The 20,583-nt window shown below is 58.4% G+C and overlaps 1 protein-coding gene across 4 annotated transcripts in view; it reads left to right on the plus strand.

Moving 5' to 3' along the window:
- Nucleotides 1–20,583, plus strand: part of UHRF1 (ubiquitin like with PHD and ring finger domains 1) — a 36,640-nt gene that overhangs the window by 14,091 nt on the left and 1,966 nt on the right. For 3 of the 4 annotated variants that reach the window (XM_081791327.1, XM_078443545.2, XM_078443547.2), the window contains exons 4-15: nt 2,049–2,264; nt 7,992–8,092; nt 8,217–8,403; nt 8,996–9,119; nt 9,250–9,357; nt 9,643–9,747; nt 10,549–10,655; nt 13,636–13,798; nt 13,879–14,016; nt 15,696–15,855; nt 15,928–16,085; nt 17,758–17,862. In XM_081791327.1, the coding sequence (XP_081647453.1) occupies nt 2,049–2,264; nt 7,992–8,092; nt 8,217–8,403; nt 8,996–9,119; nt 9,250–9,357; nt 9,643–9,747; nt 10,549–10,655; nt 13,636–13,798; nt 13,879–14,016; nt 15,696–15,855; nt 15,928–16,085; nt 17,758–17,862 (1,672 nt within the window). The remainder of the gene's footprint in view (nt 1–2,048; nt 2,265–7,991; nt 8,093–8,216; nt 8,404–8,995; nt 9,120–9,249; nt 9,358–9,642; nt 9,748–10,548; nt 10,656–13,635; nt 13,799–13,878; nt 14,017–15,695; nt 15,856–15,927; nt 16,086–17,757; nt 17,863–20,583) is intronic. The other variant, XM_078443546.2, reaches the window with a different exon arrangement.

Genomic DNA, 20,583 nt, shown 5'->3' on the forward strand with positions numbered 1-20,583 from the left:
AGGACCCGCGGCCTCTCGGAGGGGGTTACACACTGCGGCCTTCGGGCCGCGTCCCCAGCCCTATGCCACCCGGATTTGTGAAGAAAGCTTTATCAGAGCACATCAACGCCCGTTTGTTTATATATTGCCTGTGGCTGTTTTGCTTGTATAGAGTTGGGTAGTTATAAACCTTAGAATATTCACTGTCTGACCCTCGGGGAAAGTTCGGCAACCCTCGTTCTCGAACGTTTGCTGGAGAAAATGAGGCGCTGCGGGCAGTCGTGATAGATCTAGGGATTCCCCTTCAGCCGAGGTGTAACCTCGTTGTTGGTAGAATGTTTCCTTCAGCCCAATTACTTGATGCCTTATTCGAGGCTGCTAGAATATTCTTGCACGTTTGGAATAATGAATTCCTATTGTAACGAGGTAAGCCCGCTCCATGAACCGCTCCCGGTAGAGGCACGGGGAGGCAGGCAGCAGTGTTTTGCCTCCACAGATGTCCTCTGCAGTAAGCCCTGGGGCGGGGGGTGCTGCCCCAACAAAGAACGTGGCACTGCTGAGTGGCTTCTAGTAACAGAAGTTGGTGCTGTCCTCGCCCTGGACTCCAGAAGTCCACGATCAAAACCACGGGGCCGGCCGGGCGGCGCTCCCTCCGGAGGCTCTAGGGAAGGATCCCTCTTGGCTTCTTAGAGCTTCTGGTGGCGGCTCGCAGTCCTTGGCCTGTGTCCGCGTCTCTCCAGTCTTTGGCTCTGTCTTCACGCGTCACTCTCCTGTCTGTCAAAGTTCCTCTTCTTGTTGTTTTGTTTTTTTCTTTTTTTTTACTGTTTATTTATTTTTGAGAGAAAGAGACAGAATGCGAGCGGGGCAGGGGCAGAGAGAGAGGGAGACGCAGAATCCGAAACAGGCTCCAGGCTGAGAGCTGTCAGCACAGAGCCTGACGCGGGGGTCGAACCCACGAACGTGAGATCGTGACCTGAGCGGAAGTCGGATGCTTAACCGACGGAGCCACCCAGGTGCCCCTGTTTTTACCTTTTTAATGTTTTATTTAGTTTTGAGAGAGACAGGGAGACAGAGCGTGAGCAGGGGAGGGGCAGACAGAGAGACGGAGAGAGACAGGGAGAGAGAGGGAGACACAAAATCCCAGGCAGGCTCTAGGCTCTGAGCTGTCAGCACAGAGCTTGACACGGGGTTCGAACTCAAAAGTCACAAGATCAGGACCTGAGCCCAAGTTGGTTGCTTAACTGACAGCCATCCGGGTGCCCTCCCCCCTCCTTTTTTAAATGTTTGTTTATTTTTGAGAGAGAGAGAAAAACAGGAGCAGGGAGAGAGGGAGACACAGAATCCAAACGAGGCTCTGGGCTCCTAGCTGCCAGCACAGAGCCCGACGCGGGGCTCGAACCCACAAACCGTGAGATCGTGACCTGAGCCGAAGTCGCATGCTTACCTGACTGAGCCACCCAGGCGCCCTATTTTTTTTTTTTTCTTAATTTTAAATGTTTATTTTTGAGGAGATGGGGGAAGTTGGGCAGAGAGAGAGGGAGACACAGAATCCAAAGCAGTCTCCAGGCTGAGAGCTGTCAGCACAGAGCCCGACGCAGGGGTCGAACCCACGAACGTGAGATCATGACCTGAGCCAAAGTTGGTCGCTTAACTGAGCCACCCAGGCGCCCCGTGTTGTATTTCCTGTTCTTAATAAGCACGCCGGTCATTGCATTTAGGATCCCCCCCCACCGTGTTGACCTCCTCTTAACTTGATGACATCTGCAGAGACCCTATTTCCAAGTGAGCTCTCCTTCCCAGGTACCAGGGATTAGTACTCCCAACATGTCTTTTTGGGGGACACACAGTTGAACCCACAGCACCTTCTGTAATCGGGGTGTGTCTTCTCTGGCTGTGTATTTTCCATACCCGCCAAGGAGATTGTTGGGGAGGGGACTTCACAGGCCACCGTGATCAACGTGACCCAAACGCACGCTGGCACAGCCTTTTCTGCGTCGGCTTCTATCTCCTGCCCGGGGAGTGAAGTCGGGTGTTCCCCCCGGCATCTGAGCATGGGGTTTTCCTCCTAGCTACCCGGAGAACGGAGTGGTCCAGATGAGTCCCCGCGACGTGCGGGCCCGTGCCCGAACCATTCTGCAGTGGCAGGAGATAGAGGTCGGCCAGGTGGTCATGCTCAACTATAACCCCGACAACCCCAAGGAGCGTGGCTTCTGGTACGATGCGGAAATCCTGCGCAAGCGTGAGACGCGGACGGCACGGGAGCTGTATGCCAACGTCAGGCTCGGGTGAGTGAGACGCCGGGCCCTGCGGCTGTCCGGCCGGCGCCGTCTGGGGGAGGCCCTCGGCCTCTGCCACTCGCTCACTCGGGGGACCATCTCCGAGCCCCGGGCCCCGACAGTGGAGATTTCAAGTTGCCTTTCTCTCTTTTTTGTGCTGTTTTGCGTTTGGTGAATAGTCATAATCTCAAATGGGTCAAAGTCCGGACGGTACCGAAGGAGTATTCTCCCTTCTTCTCTTTCCCTTGGTCACCCGCTTGTCCTTTCTGGAGACCTGTCTTCTTGTGACCTGCCAGGGATATTCTGCGCATAAGCAGGCATAGACACGCACAGAAGCAAAGCACACGTAGGGATGTACTCCACATCAGGGCTCGGCAAACTGCAGTCCGCAGACCAGATCCGGCCCTCTGCCTGTTTTGGCAAATCAAAGTTTTTTATTTTTTTTATTTTTTTTATTTTTTTTAACGTTTATTTATTTTTGAGACAGAGAGAGACAGAGCATGAACGGGGGAGGGGCAGAGAGAGAGGGAGACACAGAATCGGAAGCAGGCTCCAGGCTCCGAGCCATCAGCCCAGAGCCCGACGCGGGGCTCGAACTCGCGGACCGCGAGATCGTGACCTGAGCTGAAGTCGGACGCTTAACCGACCGAGCCACCCAGGCACCCCATTGGCAAATAAAGTTTTATTGGCACACAGCCACGCCCATCTCTTCAACGGTTATCTGTGGCTGCTTTGGTGTCACAAGGGCAGAGTTGATTAGTTGGGAAAGAGAGTGTGTGGCCTGCAAAGCCAAAAATAGTTACCGTCTGGCCCTTTGCAGGAAGTGTGTGCCAAGCCCTACTCTACCTTGCCTCTGTGTGTGTGTGTGTGTGTGTGTGTGTGTGTGTGTGTGTGTGTATGTGAGAGAGAGAGAGAGAGAGAGAGAGAGAGAGAGAGAAAATATATATAACAGAAAACTTACTATGTTAAGCCTTCCCAAGCACACAGCTCAGGGGCATCAAACATACTTACACTGTTGTGTAGCTACTCCCACCATCTGTCTCCAGAACTTTCCATCTCCCCAAATTGAGACTCTGTCCCCATGAAACACTGACTGCCTGCCCCCTGCCCCACCCCTGGGTCCCACCATCTACTCTTTGTCTCTGTGGACAGGACTCTTCTTGGGACCTCCAGTGAGTGGGGTCACATAGGACGTGTCCTTCTGTGTCTGGCTTCTGTCACTGCGCACAGTGTCCTCCGGGTCCATCCACGTTGTAGCAGGTGTCAGGATTTCCTTCTTGTGGTTGAATAATATTCCATCATATGTATTATGTATACGTACACAAGTATTTGGGTAACAGTGTCCTAAGCACAGGTACAACAAGTGCAAAGGTCCTGGGGCAGGGCCATCCCTGGCACATTTGTAGTCTGAGGAGAAAGCCAGTGGGGTGGACTGGAGGGAAAGAAGGTGGGAGGAACCAAGACCGTGGGAGCCTCCAAGCATCATGGAGACGTACGGATCTGGTGTTCATTGTCTGTCGCGGCCAGCCATTGGAGCGTTTAAGCCCAGGAGCCACACGCTTTGGCCTACAGTTAAGAATCCTAGCTCTGGTGGCCGAGAGGGGAACGGACTGTAGGGGGCAGTGTGGGAGCAGGGACACCAGGGCAGAGGCTGATGCTGGCATTTAGGAGCAAGGTCCTGGGGCTCAGGCCAGGCTGCAGCTATGTCATTGCTAGCAAAGAACCAGTGTGTTATTTCATTGCTGGTCTCTATTTTCTTGTTTCCTTGTTTTTAATGTTTGTTTTTGAGAGAGAAAGAGGGAGAGGGAGCATGAGCAGGGGAGGGGCAGAGAGAGAGGCAGACACAGAATCAGAAGCAGGTTCCAGGCTCTGAGCTGCGAGCACAGAGCCTGACGTGGGGCTTGAACCCACCCCAGATCATGACCTGAGCCGAAGTCGGGCGCTTAACCGACTGAGCCACCCGGGCGGCCCTGTGTTTTCTTGTTTTCAATGTCATTGATTTCTGCTTTCATCTTTTAAATTTGCTCCCTTCTTGTTTCTTTGGGTTCTCTTCCTTTTCTAGTTTCTTGAGGTAACAACTTACACTATTGATCTGAGCCGTTTTCTTTCCTAACATCAGCACTCAGTGCTATACGTTTCCCTCTGAGCACTGCCTTAACTGCTTTCCACATATTTTGCTATGTTGTATTTTTTCTTTTTCTTCACCGTTCAATTTTTTTTTTTTTTTCCTTTGAGACTCTCCCTTTGGCTCCTGGCTCCTTTAGAAGTATTGAGTTTCATTCGCAGGTATTCAGAGACTTTTGAGCTGTCCTTCTGTTGCTGATTTCTAACTGGACTTTATTGTGGTCAGAGAACATACTCTGTGTGATTTCACTTCCAAATATGTTGAGGTTTGTTTTATGGCCCCTGCTAGGGAGGGTCTAACTTGGTGAATATTCTGGGGTTCCTTAAAAAAAAGTATATTCTGTTGGTGGGCAGAATGTCCTGCTTGACTCTGTGAGAGTCTGTTCTCTGCTGGTGCTCACTACTGATCCTTGCTGCTTGTCTGTCTGGTTCTCCGTCAGGTGCCCCGTGCGGCCCTGCGGCCAGAAGGCCCGAAGGCCTGCTCTCGCTGTGGGGCGCGTCTGCCTCTCTTGCACAGTTGGGAGGCTCTTGTCTGCTGCACACACCTTTAGGGCAGTTCCGTCCTCCTGGTCAAAGATCTTTCCGTTGTGTTAGTTTTCCTGGCTCCGCGGGGAGGGTATGATATACCAGCTTGGCTTTTCCAAGTTACCATTTGCATGCTGTGTCCTTTTCTTCCCTTTGACTTTCCAACCGATGTGGTTGAATTGGAAGCGACGTTCCCATACACAGGATACAACTGGGTTGTTTTTTAATCCACTTGCCATCTTGCCTCTTAATTGGCACGTTTAGACCGTTCAGGGTTCTGATAATCATGCTGTGCTGGGACTTTGTTCCCCCTTTGTTTCCTCCGTTGCCCGTGGGTCACTTAAAACGTGTTACAGGATTTCTGTGCAGATTTGCGTGTGGTCTCCCGAGTGTATCGCTGCGCGTGGTTTTCCTAGTGGTTTCTCTGGATTTCACTGTAAACACGTGACATACTGGTGGTCACTTTTGCCACTTGGGGTGAAGAGTAGAAACCTGTCTTCGTTTCTGTCCCTTCATAGTCCCGGAGAAGCGGACAGCGTCAGGATCTGTGTTTCAGTCCTGCCCTATGGCCTTGAGGACGCGCACGGAGGCTAATCTGTCGTATGTGCCCACACTTGTGCCCTTTCTGTTTTTCTCTCCTCCTTGTGCTCCTCAGATGCCTTCCTGTATAATTTCCTACCTGTCGGAGGAACTTCCTTCGCCTTCCTGCAAGGGCGTGTCCACTAGCAATGGATTCTTGTTACTTTCCTTCCTCTGACAATGCCCCTGCCCCCAGCGTAGTGAGGTAATGCCCAGGCGTTGAGCCGTCGCATCCATGCGTCTCTTGCGGGTTATTTCCGTAAGGTGACTCTTCCTAAGAAACTTAGTTGTAATAGTATCATCACGACGCAAAGAAGAATCGCAATTTTTTTTCACTTTTTAACTGATGCACGTTAAGTGGCCTCTATGCCTAATGCGGGGCTCGAGCCCACGACCCCAAGATCGAGGGTCACATGCTCCACCGCCTGAGCCAGCCCGGCGCCCCGGTCCTAATTTCTTAGTAACGTGTTCCGTCGTTGGTTCGTCTTCCAATTATCTCACTTTTTTTTCCTCAGCCATCCGTTTGGTCGGGATCTGTGTAACGTGCACGGGCTTCAGTTAGGTTCCCATATATCGTTCAAGCTGCTGTTCCCTTTCAGTCTCCGGTCCTTTGCTGTCCCCCTTTCCTGACCGGGCTCTCTGTTGCAGAAGCCGGGTTGTTTGTGCCAAAGCATCCCCGCAGCGGGGTTTTGCCTTGCGCACCTCCCAGCGCCGCCTCCTACGCGCCCTTTCCCCCGGGCTTCCTGTGAACTGGTGGGACGACCTGGGCCTATGTGGCCCAGGGCCGTGGCTGTGGCCACTCGTGCTGTCGAGCACCAAAACGTGGCCAGCACGAGCTGAGCCGTGCCGGGAGGGTGAGACGCACACTGGGCGTCAGGACTTTGTGCTGGAAAAGAACACCAAGTAGCTCGTTAACGGTGCCGTAACGGTCCTCCCGGGTTGAAATAATATTCTGTGTACGTTGGGTTACATGGAACGCATTCCCATCAATTCCGTTGCTTTTAAAAAAAAATTTTTTTTTTAACATTTATTCGTTTTTTGGGAGACAGAGAGAGACAGTACGAGCAGGGGAAGGACAGAGAGAGAGGGAGACACAGAATCCGAAGCAGCTCCAGGCTCCGATCTGTCAGCACAGAGCCTGACGTGGGGCTCGAACCCACAGATAGAGAGATCATGCTCTGAACCAAAGTCAGATGCTCAACCGACTGAGCCACCCAGGCGCCCCTTGCTTTTTTTCTCGTTTTTAATGTTTATTTATTTTTGAGAGAGAGACAGAGCATGAGTGGGGGAGGGGCGGAGAGAGGGAGACAGAATCCAAAGCAGACTCCAGCTCTGAGCTGTCGGCATGGAGCCCAATGTGGGGCTTGAACTCGTGAACCACGAGATCATGACCTGAGCTGAAGTTGGACGCTCAACCAACTGAGCCACCAAGATGCCCCCAGTTCGTTGTTGTTGTTGTTGTTGTTGTTTAAAGCTTATATATTTATTATTTTGAGAGAAAGAGTGCAAGTGGGGGAGGGGCAGAGAGAGAGGGAGAGAGAGAATCCCAAGCAGGCTCTGTACTCTCAGCACAGAGCTGGATGCAGGGCTTAAACTCATGAACCACAGGCTCCTGACCTGAGCCAAAGTCAGATGCTTAACCAATTGAGCTACCCAGGCACCCCGAGTTCCATCCGTTTTTACTTTTCCAGGATGGTTGTTAGCAAACGTAGAATTCCACAGGTGGCCCATGTTGGTGACCACATTCGGTTGCCGTTGGGGACGTTGTTGATGGAGTTGTTGGATTGATGCCTGGAGGTCATTGTTTTCTTTTAAATGTCTGTTTCATTTTGAGCTTGGAGCCTGATGTTTGATCTCAAAAACACCGTGAGATTATGACATGAGCTGGAATCAAGACTGGGACGCTTGGGGGCGCCTGGGTGGCTCAACTGGCTGAGCATCTGACTTTGGTTCAGGGCATGATCTCACAGCTTGTGGGTTCGAGCCCCGCCTCGGGCTCTGTGCTGACAGCTCAGAGCCTGGAGCCCGCTTCGGATTCTGTGTCTCCCTCTCTCTCTGCCCCTCCCCTGCTCCTGCTCTGTCCCTGGAAAAAAAAAAAAAAAAAAAGAGCCAGACACTTAACTAAAGCACCCTGGCGCCCCTTACTGGGGGTCCCTTTAAGCTATCAGAGTTTTCCTAGTCTGAGATCAGGAAATTGAATCAGACTTTACCTGTAGGTTTTGTATGTGGGGCCTAACTCGATCGGTCTTGCCTGCCGCAAGGTTAGACATTATTTGCTCAGACTCATCACGTGATGAAACCCCGGTGTGTGTGTCGTTTCCATCTGGTTTCTGAGCCGGCAGGACTTGAGCTGGCGAGGGGAGGAGCTCCGTGGACGCTCGCGGCCCCCGCGGCCCCAGTAGCATTGGGACCAGAGCTGCCCGTGCACTCTGCGAGCCGCCGCGTTAGGTGGCAGGGTCCCCACCGAGGCCCCCGGGACCGGTCTCGCTAACGGCTTCCGCCTCACAGGGACGATTCTCTCAATGACTGTCGGATCATCTTCGTGGACGAGGTGTTCAAGATCGAGCGCCCGGGCGAGGGGAGCCCCGTGGTGGAAAACCCGATGAGAAGTGAGTTCGGGCCCCGCCCCACCGCGTGTTCCGCGTCGGGCGTGGGGTGGGGTGGGGGGGCACCTCCCGTCCCCACCGTGCCCGGCCGGCGCCGCCCGCGCTGAGCCCGCCGTCCCGTGCGCAGGGAAGAGCGGGCCCTCGTGCAGGCACTGCAGAGACGACGAGAACAAGGCCTGCCGCGTGTGCGCCTGCCACCTGTGCGGGGGCAAGCAGGACCCGGACAAGCAGCTCATGTGCGACGAGTGCGACATGGCCTTCCACACCTACTGCCTGCGCCCGCCCCTCAGCAGCATCCCCAAGGAGGACGAGTGGTGAGCGGGCGGGCCGGGGCTGGCGGGGGGGGGGGGGGGCGTCACGGCACGTCTGGAGCGCGGCCTCTCGGCCACCGCGCTCGCGTCGACGTGGACGGGGCGGTGGCGACGGGCTCGGCTCCGGGCCGGGGACCCCCCCCCCCCCCCAACCTGTTCAGGCTCGGTGCCGCCGCTCCTCGTGGCTGTCGTTCGCACACCTTGCCCTCGCCGGGGTGGGGAAACCGAGTCTGCGGCCGCGAGCAGGTGCCCGTCGAGCGTCCCCGCGTGTGTCCCGTATCCCAGCCGGGTTTGCCCTCGTCGTCGGGAGGCCCCGGGAATTCCCGTGGGAGAGGGACAAGCGTCTGCCGTCCAGTAGAACGTTCCGGGGCGAGGGGAACGTTCCGCCCTGCCCTGCCCTGCCCTGCCCGGTGGGGTCGCTCGCCACGCGTGAGCCGTGAGCGGGGCTTCTCGTTTATCGCGCCGGCATCGAAATGGAAACGCCCCCCCTCCCCCAGCGCAGGATGGCAGGGAGTCGCGGAGCCCGTGTGTCCGCGGTGTGGGGCCCGAGGGAGGGGCCGGGCGCGGGCCGGAGGTGACGCCCCTGCCGTCGCAGGTATTGCCCCGAGTGTCGGAACGACGCCAGCGAGGTGGTGCTGGCCGGGGAGAAGCTGAAAGAGAGCAAGAAGAAGGCGAAGATGGCATCGGCCACGTCCTCCTCCCAGCGGGACTGGGGCAAGGTGAGGCGGCCCCGCCCCCGCCCCCCGCCCCCTCGCCCCGCCCCTCGCCCCGCCCCTCGCCCCGCCCCCTGCCGCCCTTCCTGGCCCGCCAGCGCTCAAACTGCTCTTGCCTCTGTTTCCGGACGGACAGGGCATGGCGTGCGTGGGCCGTACCAAGGAGTGCACCATCGTCCCGTCCAACCACTACGGACCCATCCCGGGGATCCCCGTGGGCACCATGTGGAGGTTCAGAGTCCAGGTACCCCCGACTTCCTGGGCTCTGGGGCCTCAGAGGCCCCCGCCCCTGGGCGAGGGCCACCCCGAGGGAAGGCGGCAGGGCTGGGCTTCAGGCCGGTTCCTTCCAGGGTGTGGCTCAGACTCGGGGTGTCTGGGGGAGAGGCTCTCCTAACAGGGGTGATGACGCCTTTGGCAGAAGAGTCCGGCCGCTGGCTTTGAAAGTGGGAGGGAGCCAGGGTGGTGGGGTTGAGCGTCTCTGTCGCGGCCAGTCCCGAGGGCGCCATTTATTTCTTGGTGATCGTTGTAGGTTAGCGAGTCAGGGGTCCATCGACCTCACGTGGCAGGCATCCACGGCCGGAGCAACGACGGGGCTTACTCCCTGGTCCTGGCCGGGGGATACGAGGATGACGTGGTGAGTGGGGGGGAGATGGTCTGGAGTCATAAAACAAAACTGTGGGAAATGCACATAAACTTCATCATCGTCACCATCTCTAAGCGCACAGCTCAGCGGCATCAGGCACACACATGCTCTTCTACGGCCGCCCCTGCCGTCTGTCTCCAGATCCTTCCATGTCCCAATCTGGGACTCTGTCCCCATGAAGCACGGACTCCCCCCGCCGGCTCCTGCCATCCATCCACTCTCTGAGTCTGTGGATGGGACTCCTCTGGGGACCCCTTATGCGTGGGGTCACGCGGGACGTGTCCTTCTCCGTCCGGCTCCTGTCACTGCGCACGGTGTCCTCCGGGTCCGTCCACGCGGTGGCAGGCGGCAGGACGTCCTTCCTTCCTGAGGCTGGGTCATGTTCCGGCGTGTGGATGGACACACTGTTAATCCTTCATCCGCCAACGGACGCTGGGGTTGTTTGCACGTTTAGCTGTTGTGGACCGTGCTTCCCTGAGCGTGGGTGTGCAAACACCTTCTCAAGGCCCCGTTTTCAATTCTTTGGGGCCTAGACCCAGTAGTGGGACCTGCCGCTTCGTATGGCAGTTTTGTTTTTAACTTTTCAAGGAACCTTCGTACCCTTTTCCATCGTGGCTGTGCCAGTTTGCGTTCTTACTCGTCCCTCACGGCGTCCCGATTTGTCCACGTCCCTGTCTGCACTCGTCACGTTCTGTGTCTCTGTTGACATCCTAACGGGCGGGTGTGGGTTTGTTTTCGGTGGAGTCTGTGCTCCTGTGTGTGGAGGGCTCAGCCTGTCCTTCTCTGTTTCAGGACCACGGGAATTCTTTCACGTACACGGGCAGCGGTGGTCGAGATCTTTCTGGCAACAAGAGGACCGCGGAGCAGTCTTGTGATCAGAAGCTCACGAACACCAACAGGTCTGCCGAAGCGGGTTTTCTTACTTCTTCGCCAGCCGTGCCTCCGCCTCGTCCTGTGGCAGCTGCACAGGGGTGGGGTTGGTTCTGTTTTGGGGTGTCCTGTCCAGGAAGTTAGCGTCCCATTAAGAGTGCGGTGGAGGGGGCGCCTGGGTGGCTCAGTGGGTTAAGCGTCCAACCTCAACTCGGGTCATGATCTCGCGGTTCGTGAGTTGTAGCCCCGCCTCAGTCGGGCTCTGTGCTGTCAGCACAGAGCCTGCTTCGGGTCCTGTCTCACTCTCTCTCTGCCTCTCCCCTGCTCACGTGTGCTCTCTCTCTTTCTCTCTCAAAAGTAAACAAACATTAAAAAAAGTCTGCCATTTAAAAAAAAGAAAAAGTGGTAGAACGTAGGGATGACGAACATCCGTTTTTTTTACCTTCCTTTTGCTAAAGTCTTTCAGATGTGTTAAAGCAAACTTTTTCCCTAAAAGGCCAGATGATAGATATTTTTGGCTTTGTGGGCCGCATGGTCTCTGTTGTAACCATCCAGTGCTGCCATCGTGGCACAAAAGCAGCCTCAGAGCCCATGTAAATGAATGAGCATGGTTGTGTTTCAGCAAAACTTTATTTGCAAAACTGAGTGGCGGGCCAGTGATTGCCGACCCCGCACTGTAGATTGGCAACGGATTTTATAAGCACAAAAAGCATCTTGAAACCGAGAAAATGACAAGAGATGCTATGACCTAAATGTTACACGTTGCATCAATAAAACCCATATGTAGAATGAAAAGGCAGATGACTATTTGGGGGACAAGTCTGCTACGGACATGGTATGTGATGGTTGTGTTCTCGTATATAAAGAGCTGTTGCAGATCAATAAGAAAAGCTAATAGGGAATCGCAAAAGACAGGTCGTTCACAAAGGAAACGCACATCCTTAATGACCACGAAAGCTTACTCCGTGTTGGTAATCAGAGAATACAGATTGAAGTGATGGTAAACTATTTTTTTCCCCTGTAAAATTGGCCAAAACCTCTAAAATGTTGAGAAATGTCAAGACCAAGACTAGTGTTCCACCGTTGGTAGAAATACAGATGCGGGGGCGCCTGGGTGGCTCTGTTGGTTAAGCATCTGACTCTGGCTCAGGTCATGGTCTCAGGGTTCGTGAGTTCGAGCCCCATACTGGGTGAACTTAAGCCCTGCTTTGGGATTCTCCTTCCCTCCCTCTCTCTCTGTCTCTCTCTCTGCCCCTCGCTCACTTGCGCTCTCTCAAAAATAAAAGAAAAAAGAAACACAGGTGGGTGCCACCTTCTGGGAAAGGTATCTTATATGTATAGAGAGCCTTGAAAACATTCCTATCCGTGACCCCGTGATTCTGCTTTGGAAGTGTGTTTGTGAGACACGAGAGCATGAAAATCTTATGTGTGGTGACCTGTGTATATTTTTAAGATTTTATTTTTAAAGTTTATTTTTTGGGGAGAGAGAGCATGCGTGCGTGCATGAGTGGGGACGGGGTGGAGAGGGGGAGACAGAACTCCAAGCAGGCTCCGTGATGTCAGTGCAGAGCCCGACGTGGGGCTTGAATTCACGAACCGCAAGATCATGACCTAAGCCGAAATCAGGAGTCAGATACCTAGCCGACTGAGCCCCTCCCCTCCCCCCCGCACTTCTATACGTAGTGATACTTATTCATGCCGTTGTCTAAAATCGCAGAATTCAGGGGGCCTGGGTGGCTCATTCGGTGAAGCGTCCGTCTTCAGCTCAGGTCACGATCTCGAGGTTGGTGGGTTCGAGCCCCGAGTCGGGCTCTGCGCTGGTGATGCAGAGCCTGCTGGGGATCCTCTCTGTCCTTCCCCTGCTCGTGCGCTTTCTCCCCCTCTCCCCCCCCTCTCAGATAAATAAACTTAAGTAAATAAACAAAATCGCAGAACAAGTAACTAAATACGGCGGGGGGGGGGGGGGGGGGTGCTTTGTTACACAGTTATTTGTCTAGTGGAGTATCTTAGTTTCAGTGGCTGTTGGGGGCCCGTGTTCAGGAAAGCCTGGACAGTGTGGGGACTGCCCTGAGCTCACTTTCGGGATGAGAGCTGGACCCACGCCTCTGTAGTCATCCTCAGGAAGCGTGTGTCCACAGCAGCTCGTCTCTCCTTCTGAGCCACGAAGACGCTGCCGGTCGTCCGTGCTGAGCCTGACCCCCGGTCCGCCTGTCCCGGGGCCTCCGTGCCCCTCGGTGGGACGGGCCTCCCAGCCCCGCGTGGCTTCGCACACCTCCGCGTGGTGTGTTCGTGTCCTGCGCCTCCTCCTGTCATAAAACACCACAAGCGGGTGGTTCGTAAAACAACAGGAATTCGTTCTTGCGTAATTCTGGAGCCCAAACCCTGAAATCCCGGGGTCGGCAGGGCCGTGCTTCCTGTGAAGCCTGTGGGGGAGCATCCCCCCCCCCCCCCTGCCCCGGCCTCTTCCAGCTGCTGGCAGCCGCTGGCGGTCTCTGGTGTCCCGTGGCTTGTGGGTGCGTCCCTCCAGCCTTTGCCTCCTTCACGTGGGCTTCTCCCCCGGGTGCTGTGCCTCCGTTCCTTTTTCCTTTTTTTTTTTTTTTAACTAATGTTTTTAAAGCTCTTAAAACTTATTTTGAGAGAGACAGCAAGCGGGGGAGGGGCGGAGAGACAGAGAGAGACCGAATCCCAAGTGGGGCTCTGCACGCTCAGCCCAGAGCCGGACCCGGGGCTCGACCTCGCGAACCATGAGATCATTCATGGCCTGAGCCGAGACCAAGAGTCGGATGCTGAACCGACTGAGCCACCCAGACAACCCCCCCCCCCCGCCCCCGTACCCTTTTCCCACAAGGACAGTCAGGGCCACACTGATCTCTTTTGAACCTGACCCCCATCTGCCACACCCTCTTTCCAGAGAAGGTCAGGCCTGCGCCCTAGCGGCGAGAGCATGAGCCTCTCTTTCATGGGGACACCGGCCGGCCTCTCCCTCACGGGGCCTCGCTCTCCCCACAGGGCGCTGGCCCTGAACTGCAGCGCCCCCATCAACGACCGCAAAGGGGCCGAGGCCAAGGACTGGCGGTCGGGGAAGCCGGTGCGGGTCGTGCGGAACGTCAAGGGTCGGAAGCACAGCAAGTACGCCCCCGCCGAGGGCAACCGGTACGACGGCATCTACAAGGTGAGCGGCCCTGCCTGCCCCCGCCGGCCCCGCGCGGCCCCAGACCCCACACGGTGCTGACGCGGCCGCGCTGCCCGCAGGTCGTGCGGTACTGGCCGGAGAAGGGCAAGTCCGGCTTCCTGGTGTGGCGCTACCTGCTCCGGCGGGACGACGCGGAACCCGGTCCCTGGACGAAGGAGGGGAAGGACCGGATCAAGAAGCTGGGGCTGACCATGCAGGTGCGTCCGGGCCGGGCCTGCCGTCTCTCGCCTGGGAGCCCCGCTCTGGACTCCTCTGGCCTAATGCCTGCGGAGCCAGGAGCTGCCCCGCGATGCGCCTCGTCTTCCCGGCCGGTCGCTGGGGATCGGGGCAGAGCCTGCCTCAGGGAGCTTCGGGCAGCGAGGGCCCGGCCAGTGGGGGCCTGCCTTCCCGGCCGGAAGCTCCCCCAGGTTCCTGTGATCTTAAATGACTTCCGGGCACCTGGTTGCCCCTCGCGGGCTGTACCCTTGGGATCGTTCAGCCCGTGGATTTTGGGGGTGGGCGGGTGGTGTTTGTGTTCGTGGTTCGAGGGTGGAGGACCACACTTCCTTGTGAGAGCCGTGTTCCGGGAGGGGTTCGTGTGAAATCCGCGCGGAATCCGGTTTCCTCCTTTTCGCCAGGCTCCACGGCGCCCCCAGGCAAACCCACAAAACCCGTGTGACGTGGGGAGGGGTACGCCCTCCGAGCACTCGCTCACCTCCGCCCAGCAGCCGGGGCGCCCACCTCCCGATCCCATCTCCCAGGGCTCACCCGGTGCGGGGCACGCCTTTGCTGCACCATAATTATGGCTTTTCTGTTCGTTATGGCGAGTCTCTACAGCTGATAAGTCGGTGTGGGACTATTTAAGGAATCTTAATTGCCACTGAGAATCAGATGCCCCCCCGCCCTCCGCCGAGGGTCACCAAAGAGTCGTCTTCTGAACGTGATGTTTGTACCTCGGAGAATTTCAGAGGCTAAGGAACGGGAGAGGGAAACAGCCAGGGGACGGGAACACCCGCTCCCGGAATATTCACGACTTAACGATTGCGTTCCTAAAGAAGCTTGTCGATCTCTTGATGAAACCCCAGAAAGTCCCACAGGACTGTAGGTGCCTCGGAGATGGGGTTCTAACTCAGTAATGCCTGTCAGACCCCAGAGGAGCCCCAGACTCCTCTAAATTGGGTTGGCGAGCAAGGGCCTTGAGGCCACTTCTTTGTAAATGAAGTTCTCCCGGGGCGCCCCCTTTCGTTCCGGGGCCTCAGCGGGGCTCCGAAGGCAGAAATCCTGCCTGGCGCCTGGGGAGGGGAGGAGTTTGCCCACCTCTGAATGAAACAGGGTTGCCTGGGTGGCTCAGCTGGCCGAGCGTCCAACTTCTGTTCGGGTCTTTATCCCATGGTTCTTGGGTTCGAGCCCTGTGTCCTCAGTGCGGAGCCTGCTTTGAATCCTCCCTTGCTCTGCCCCTCCCCCGCTTGCTCGTGTGCTCTCTCTCTTTGTCCCTCTCCCACTTGCTTGCACGCTCTCTCTCTCTCTCTCTCTCTCTCTCAAAAAGAAATAAACATTTAACAAAAGTAAATCGCGAGGGTGATAATTAGACTCTCATTTGCTGGAGCTGCTGTGCAGCGTTTTCCAGGCGTCCCCTCGTTCGACCGCTTCCCCTCCACCCCGTCAGGGCCACGCTGCTCCCTCCGCCCTCTTATTCCCGAGAAGTTGGACAGTTGGCGGTGCATTTGCCCGAGGCTCCCTGGAGGCTGAGCCGGGAGAGGGAGTCCGAGGCTTGGAGGCCAGAGCGGGGACCGGGGACGGAATGTCGATGGGGTGAGGTGGCAGAAAGGACGCCGGCCGAGGTGGCCCCCGGTCCGCGGACCCCGTGCTGCTCACCGCCCGACTTGACCCTTTGCAGTACCCGGAAGGCTACCTGGAGGCCCGGGCCAGGAGGGAGAAGGAGAAGGAGAACAGCAAGAGGGAGGCCAAGGAGGAGGACGAGGACGAGGACGAGGACGAGGAGGGGGGCTTCACCTCCCCCAAGAAGGGCAAGGGCAAGCGGAAGTGCAAGTCCGGAGGTAGGTGTCTCTGCGGGCGGCGCCCACGTGCGCGCTCGGCCGCCCGCCCTCACCCACTCCGCTCTGTCCCAGCAGGGGGCAAGACCGGCGCTGGGTCCCCGCGAGGGACACCTAAGAAAAGCAAGGTGGAGCCCTATAGCCTCACGGCCCAGCAGAGCAGCCTCATCAAGGAGGACGAGAACAACACTAAGCTGTGGAGCGAGATCCTGAAGTCGCTCAAAGACGGGCCGGTGAGCGCCCCCCCGCCCCCCACCCTCCCACTCGCCCGGCCTGGGCGGCCTCTCCCCTCACCCTTGATTACGTGACGGGTAGAGATAGTTCAGCATCATCACCACGTTCAGCGCACGGCTCAGCGGCCTCAGGCACACGCACGCTGTCGTGCAGCCGCCCCCGCCACCCGTCTCCAGAACTTTCCATCTCCCCAGACTGAGCCTCTGTTCCCGTGAAGTGCTGACTCGCCCGCCCCCCCCAGCCCCGGCTCCCACCATCTACTCTCTGTCTCTGTGGACGGGATTCCTCTAGGGACCCCCTGTGCGTGCGGTCACGTGGGACGTTCTTTCTGTGTCTGGCTTCTGTCCCTGCACATAGCAGTGCAAAGCAAATACGCCCCCGCCGAGGGGGCACGTCCCCAGCTTTCCCCTCTCGGGCATAGTCCCAGGCGCCGGATCGTCAGGTCAGTCTGTGCTCAGCTTTCTAAGGAACCGCCAAACCAGGCCCGTCTGTTTTCGGTCCTCCTGCTCTGAGTGCAGCAAATGACACGGACGGGTCACTGAAAGCGAGCAGCCCGGTGGCCCCCGACCGCGGCCTGTGCCTCGCTCTCCAGAGTCCTTTATGTACGCTCAGGGCCTGCCTGTTGACTCTGATGTCCTCTTTTCGTTTGTCGTGCTTTTTTGAGTTTCTTTGTTTGGGGAGAGAGCGAGCGAGCAGAGGAAGGACAGGGAGACCGTGAAAGAGAGAATCCCACGCAGGCTCCACGCTGTCGGTGCAGAGCTCGATGTGGGGGTTGAGCTCACGAACCGTGGGATTGTGAGCAGGAGCCAGGTGTTTCACCGACTGAGCCACCCCGGCTCTTGGTCCCGGTCATCCTGTCTCGGGGCCTTCGCCCTCACGGTCCCTCGGCCGCGAGGACCTTCCCCCGAAGTGCTCCTGCTCAGGACTCCTGCGGCGGCCGTGACGAATGACCACGGAGTTGGGAGCTCGTAGCAACACAAACCCTCATTCTCTCGCAGTTCTGGAGGGCAGAAGCCCGGATGAGTGCCTAGGGGCCAAAGCCAGGTGCGGGCAGGGCCGGCTCCTTCCAGAAGCTCCAGGGCCGGACCCATTTCCCGTGCTTCCCCGGCGTCTGCAAATGCCGCGTCCTTGGGCCCCACACGTCGCTCCGGGCCCCGCCTCCCTCTCACAGGGACCCTTGTGATGACGTGGGGCCACCTGGATAACTCAGGGCAGTGTCCCGTCTCAGCGTCCCTAACCCCGTCTGCAAAGTCCCATTAGCTTCACGAGGTGACACCACAAGTCCCGGGATTCAGATGTGGCGTCTTGGGGGCCGTGACCCAGCCGGCCGTGTGTCGTCCTCCCGGTCGCCTTTCTCCTTGCAGCGTCCCGGGGCAGCCCCTCCCCGGCTGCCCGCCGCCCTCCCAGCTCTGCTGCGGCGTCCCGGCCCCGCCTGTCCCATCTTTGGTCCCCCTCCCCCGGCCTCTGAGCTCCACGTTGACAGGCCTTGTTCTGCGGCCCCCAGCGGTGGACCCCGACGCCCAAGCAGCCGCTGACGAGCCCACCCCGGACTCGGGGCCTCTCGGGGCCGCTGTTTTCTTGTGTTAACCGGGGGCGGGCAACAGGTGCCTCCGCCCTGGGTGGGCGTGCCGGTCAGAGGTGGGCTCGGCTCACACGCTCTCCTTCCTCCAGTTCCAGAAGTTCCTGAGTAAAGTGGAGGAGACGTTCCAGTGCATTTGCTGCCAAGAGCTGGTGTTTCGCCCCATCACGACCGTGTGCCAGCACAACGTGTGCAAGGTGAGAGGGGCGGCCGCGGGCCAGGCCGGAAGCTGCTGAAGGGACTGCCCCGCACCTGCTGCCACCCCCTGGCACGGGGGCTTTGCTGCCACGTGCTCCAGGCCCCCAGGCTGCCCGGGGCCTGGTCGTGGCTGTCCAGGTGGCCTCCTGGCCTTTGTCCCGGGCTGCCGTCACCCCCCTGCCCTGCACCTCATCCTCCCGTGCCTCCGGCGTGCTGCAGAGTAAAACTGGGGACCTAGGCTGCCGCTGCCCACCTCCCTGTGGCCTGAAGCCATAGGGGCCCTGTGCCTGTCTCTCCAGCAGGCCCTCGCCTGCCTGCCTTGGGAGTGTTCTCTGGTCCCCCCTCCCCTGGAACATTCTCCCCCAACCCCCACCATGGCTGTGGGTCCGGGGCGGGAAGGGCGGGCAGGAGGGAGGGCTTCCTAGTGGAGGCAGCATCCCAGGTAGGCAGAGCGGCAGGGGCAGGAGCCTGGACGGGCAGGCAGCGGGGGCCTCGAGGGGACGAGGGGTGGGAGGTGGGGGGTGGGAGGTGGGAGGTGGGCCCGGAGGGTAGTCCGTCTTAGGAGGGTGGGCGGGAGGGGAGCCTGGGAGGGGCGGAGACAGGGTGGGCGGGGGCGTCCCGGGCACTGTGGGGGAGGGGGGGACTACCGGCATCCCTGGCCCCGCCCACTCGGTTCCCCGAGGCACCCCCAGTCCTGACAGCCACAGCTGTCCCCGACACCACCCAGCTTCCCCCGGAGGCAGAGTCGCTCGGTGGGGTGGGTCGTTCTGCCGCGTCTTCTGGTGAGAGTCGGTTGGTAGGGACTTCAGTGCGGCGCGGGCAGGCAGTTTGAGAACAGGCTGTCCCCGCCTCCCGAGCATCCTGCCCTGGCTGTCTGAGTTGCCGGCCTCCTTTCTCGCCTTGGGGCCGTCTCTGTGCAGGCCTCAGTGTTAGCCGTCACGCCAGGGGAGGGGCTCAGACCGCCAAGCAGTGTGGCGGGTCAGGCCCTTCGCTTTTCCATCCTTGGGCCCCGCTGTCCTGCCTCGTGGCCCGATCGGTGCCTTCAGCTGTGTGGCCGGGGAGAGATGCCCCGTGTGTCCCAAGCAAGGCTCTGCCCCTCCCAGCTGTGTGGCCTTGGAGAGCCACCCGGCCACTCTGAGCCTCAGTTGACTCGGTGCAAAGGAATGGAGTGACACCTTCAGACTCCAGGTGACAGGTGCTGTGCTCCAGGTCAGGCCACAGAGAAGGAGCGGATGGTGGGGGGGTCTGGCCGCGAGCCTCGCCGTGGAGCCGGCGTGGGTGCCGTGGATGGACGGGCTGCTGGCACGTGGGTCTGTCCCCGCTGGTGATCCCTGGCAAGAACCTCAGCCTCGAGGGGTGGGGGGGAGGGGTGCTACAGGAAGGCGGCCTTGGCCCCCACGTCCTAGCATCTGATTTTGGTTTGTTTTGTTTTCTTTGACGTCTATTCATTTTTGAGCGAGAGAGAGTGCGCGTGAGTAAGTGGGGGAGAGGCAGAGAGGGGGGAGACCCCGGATCCAACGTGGGCTCGATGATGGGGCTTGAACTTACAAACCGTGAGACTTTGACCTGAGCCACAAAGTCAGTCCACCGACTGAGCCACCCAGGTGCCCTGACTTTGGTTTTACTTGATTAAAAAATTATCTTATTGTCGTAAAATGCCCACAATGTAAAACTTGCCTTATTCACCATCTCTAAGCGCACATCTCTCTGACATCAGGCACACCCACGCTGTCGTGCAGCCACCCCCACCCTCCATCTCCAGAACTTTCCGCCTCCCCAGACTGAGACCCTGCCCCCAGGAAGCACGGACTCCCTGCCCCCTGCCCCTCCCCTGGCTCCCACCATCCGCTCTCTGTCCCTGTGGACGGGACTCCTCTGGGGACCCCCTGTGCGTGGGGTCACGCGGGACGTGTCCTTCTGTGTCCGGCTCCTGTCACTGCGCACGGTGTCCTCCGGGTCCGTCCACGCGGTGGCAGGCGACAGGACGTCCCTCCTCCCTGAGGCTGGATGATATCCCAGCGTGTGTATGGACGCTTGGGGTGTTTCCATCTCGTGGCCGTCGTGAACAACGCAGCAGTCCACAGCCAGAATTTTGAGCGTGGACCCGAATCTGAGTCGTGTTTTTCGTCCCCGGAATCGGGGCCGTAGACCTTACTGGCAAGGATGCGGGAGTTTTGCGACTAAGACGGGAAGCCACAGGCTGCGCGCGGCGGTCGGATGTGCCGTGGCACCAGCAGGCCTTCTCCTGTGTCGAGTGTGTCCTTTCCCCCAGGCGCCCGACGCCATCCATCAGGGGTGCACGCCCACCGGTGCTCGCGTCCCTGTGTGCGAGGTCCCGGCCGGGTGCCTGGCGGCTCCGCTTGTGAGAGCGGGCGGCCGGCTCTCCCGGGCTGGTCCGCTGCTCCGCTCTCCCCACCCGGCTTCCTTCTCCAGCGGTCGCTCGGTTGAGAATCGAGTTGGAACCCAGACGGAAATCTGGCTCGGGGCCAGAGATCCTTCCTTCCCTTCCTCCCTGTCTCCCCACCAGCACACGTTTATGGAGCACGTACTACACGTGGGGGTCCTGTGCTTGGTGCTGGTGGGGACTGTCTGGTCCGTGTCCCACGAGGACATTCGTGGAAGAGGATTCCCGGAAGGTGGAAGGTGCCATTTTAAGACGGGGGGTGGGGGGGAGGGTCTGGCTTCAGCTCAGGTCCTGATCTCACGTTCGTGAGTTTGAG

The sequence above is a fragment of the Panthera onca genome, chromosome A2, assembly GCF_046562875.1.
Source record: "Panthera onca isolate mPanOnc1 chromosome A2, mPanOnc1 haplotype 2, whole genome shotgun sequence".
In the NCBI taxonomy this organism is placed as follows: Eukaryota; Metazoa; Chordata; class Mammalia; order Carnivora; family Felidae; genus Panthera; species Panthera onca.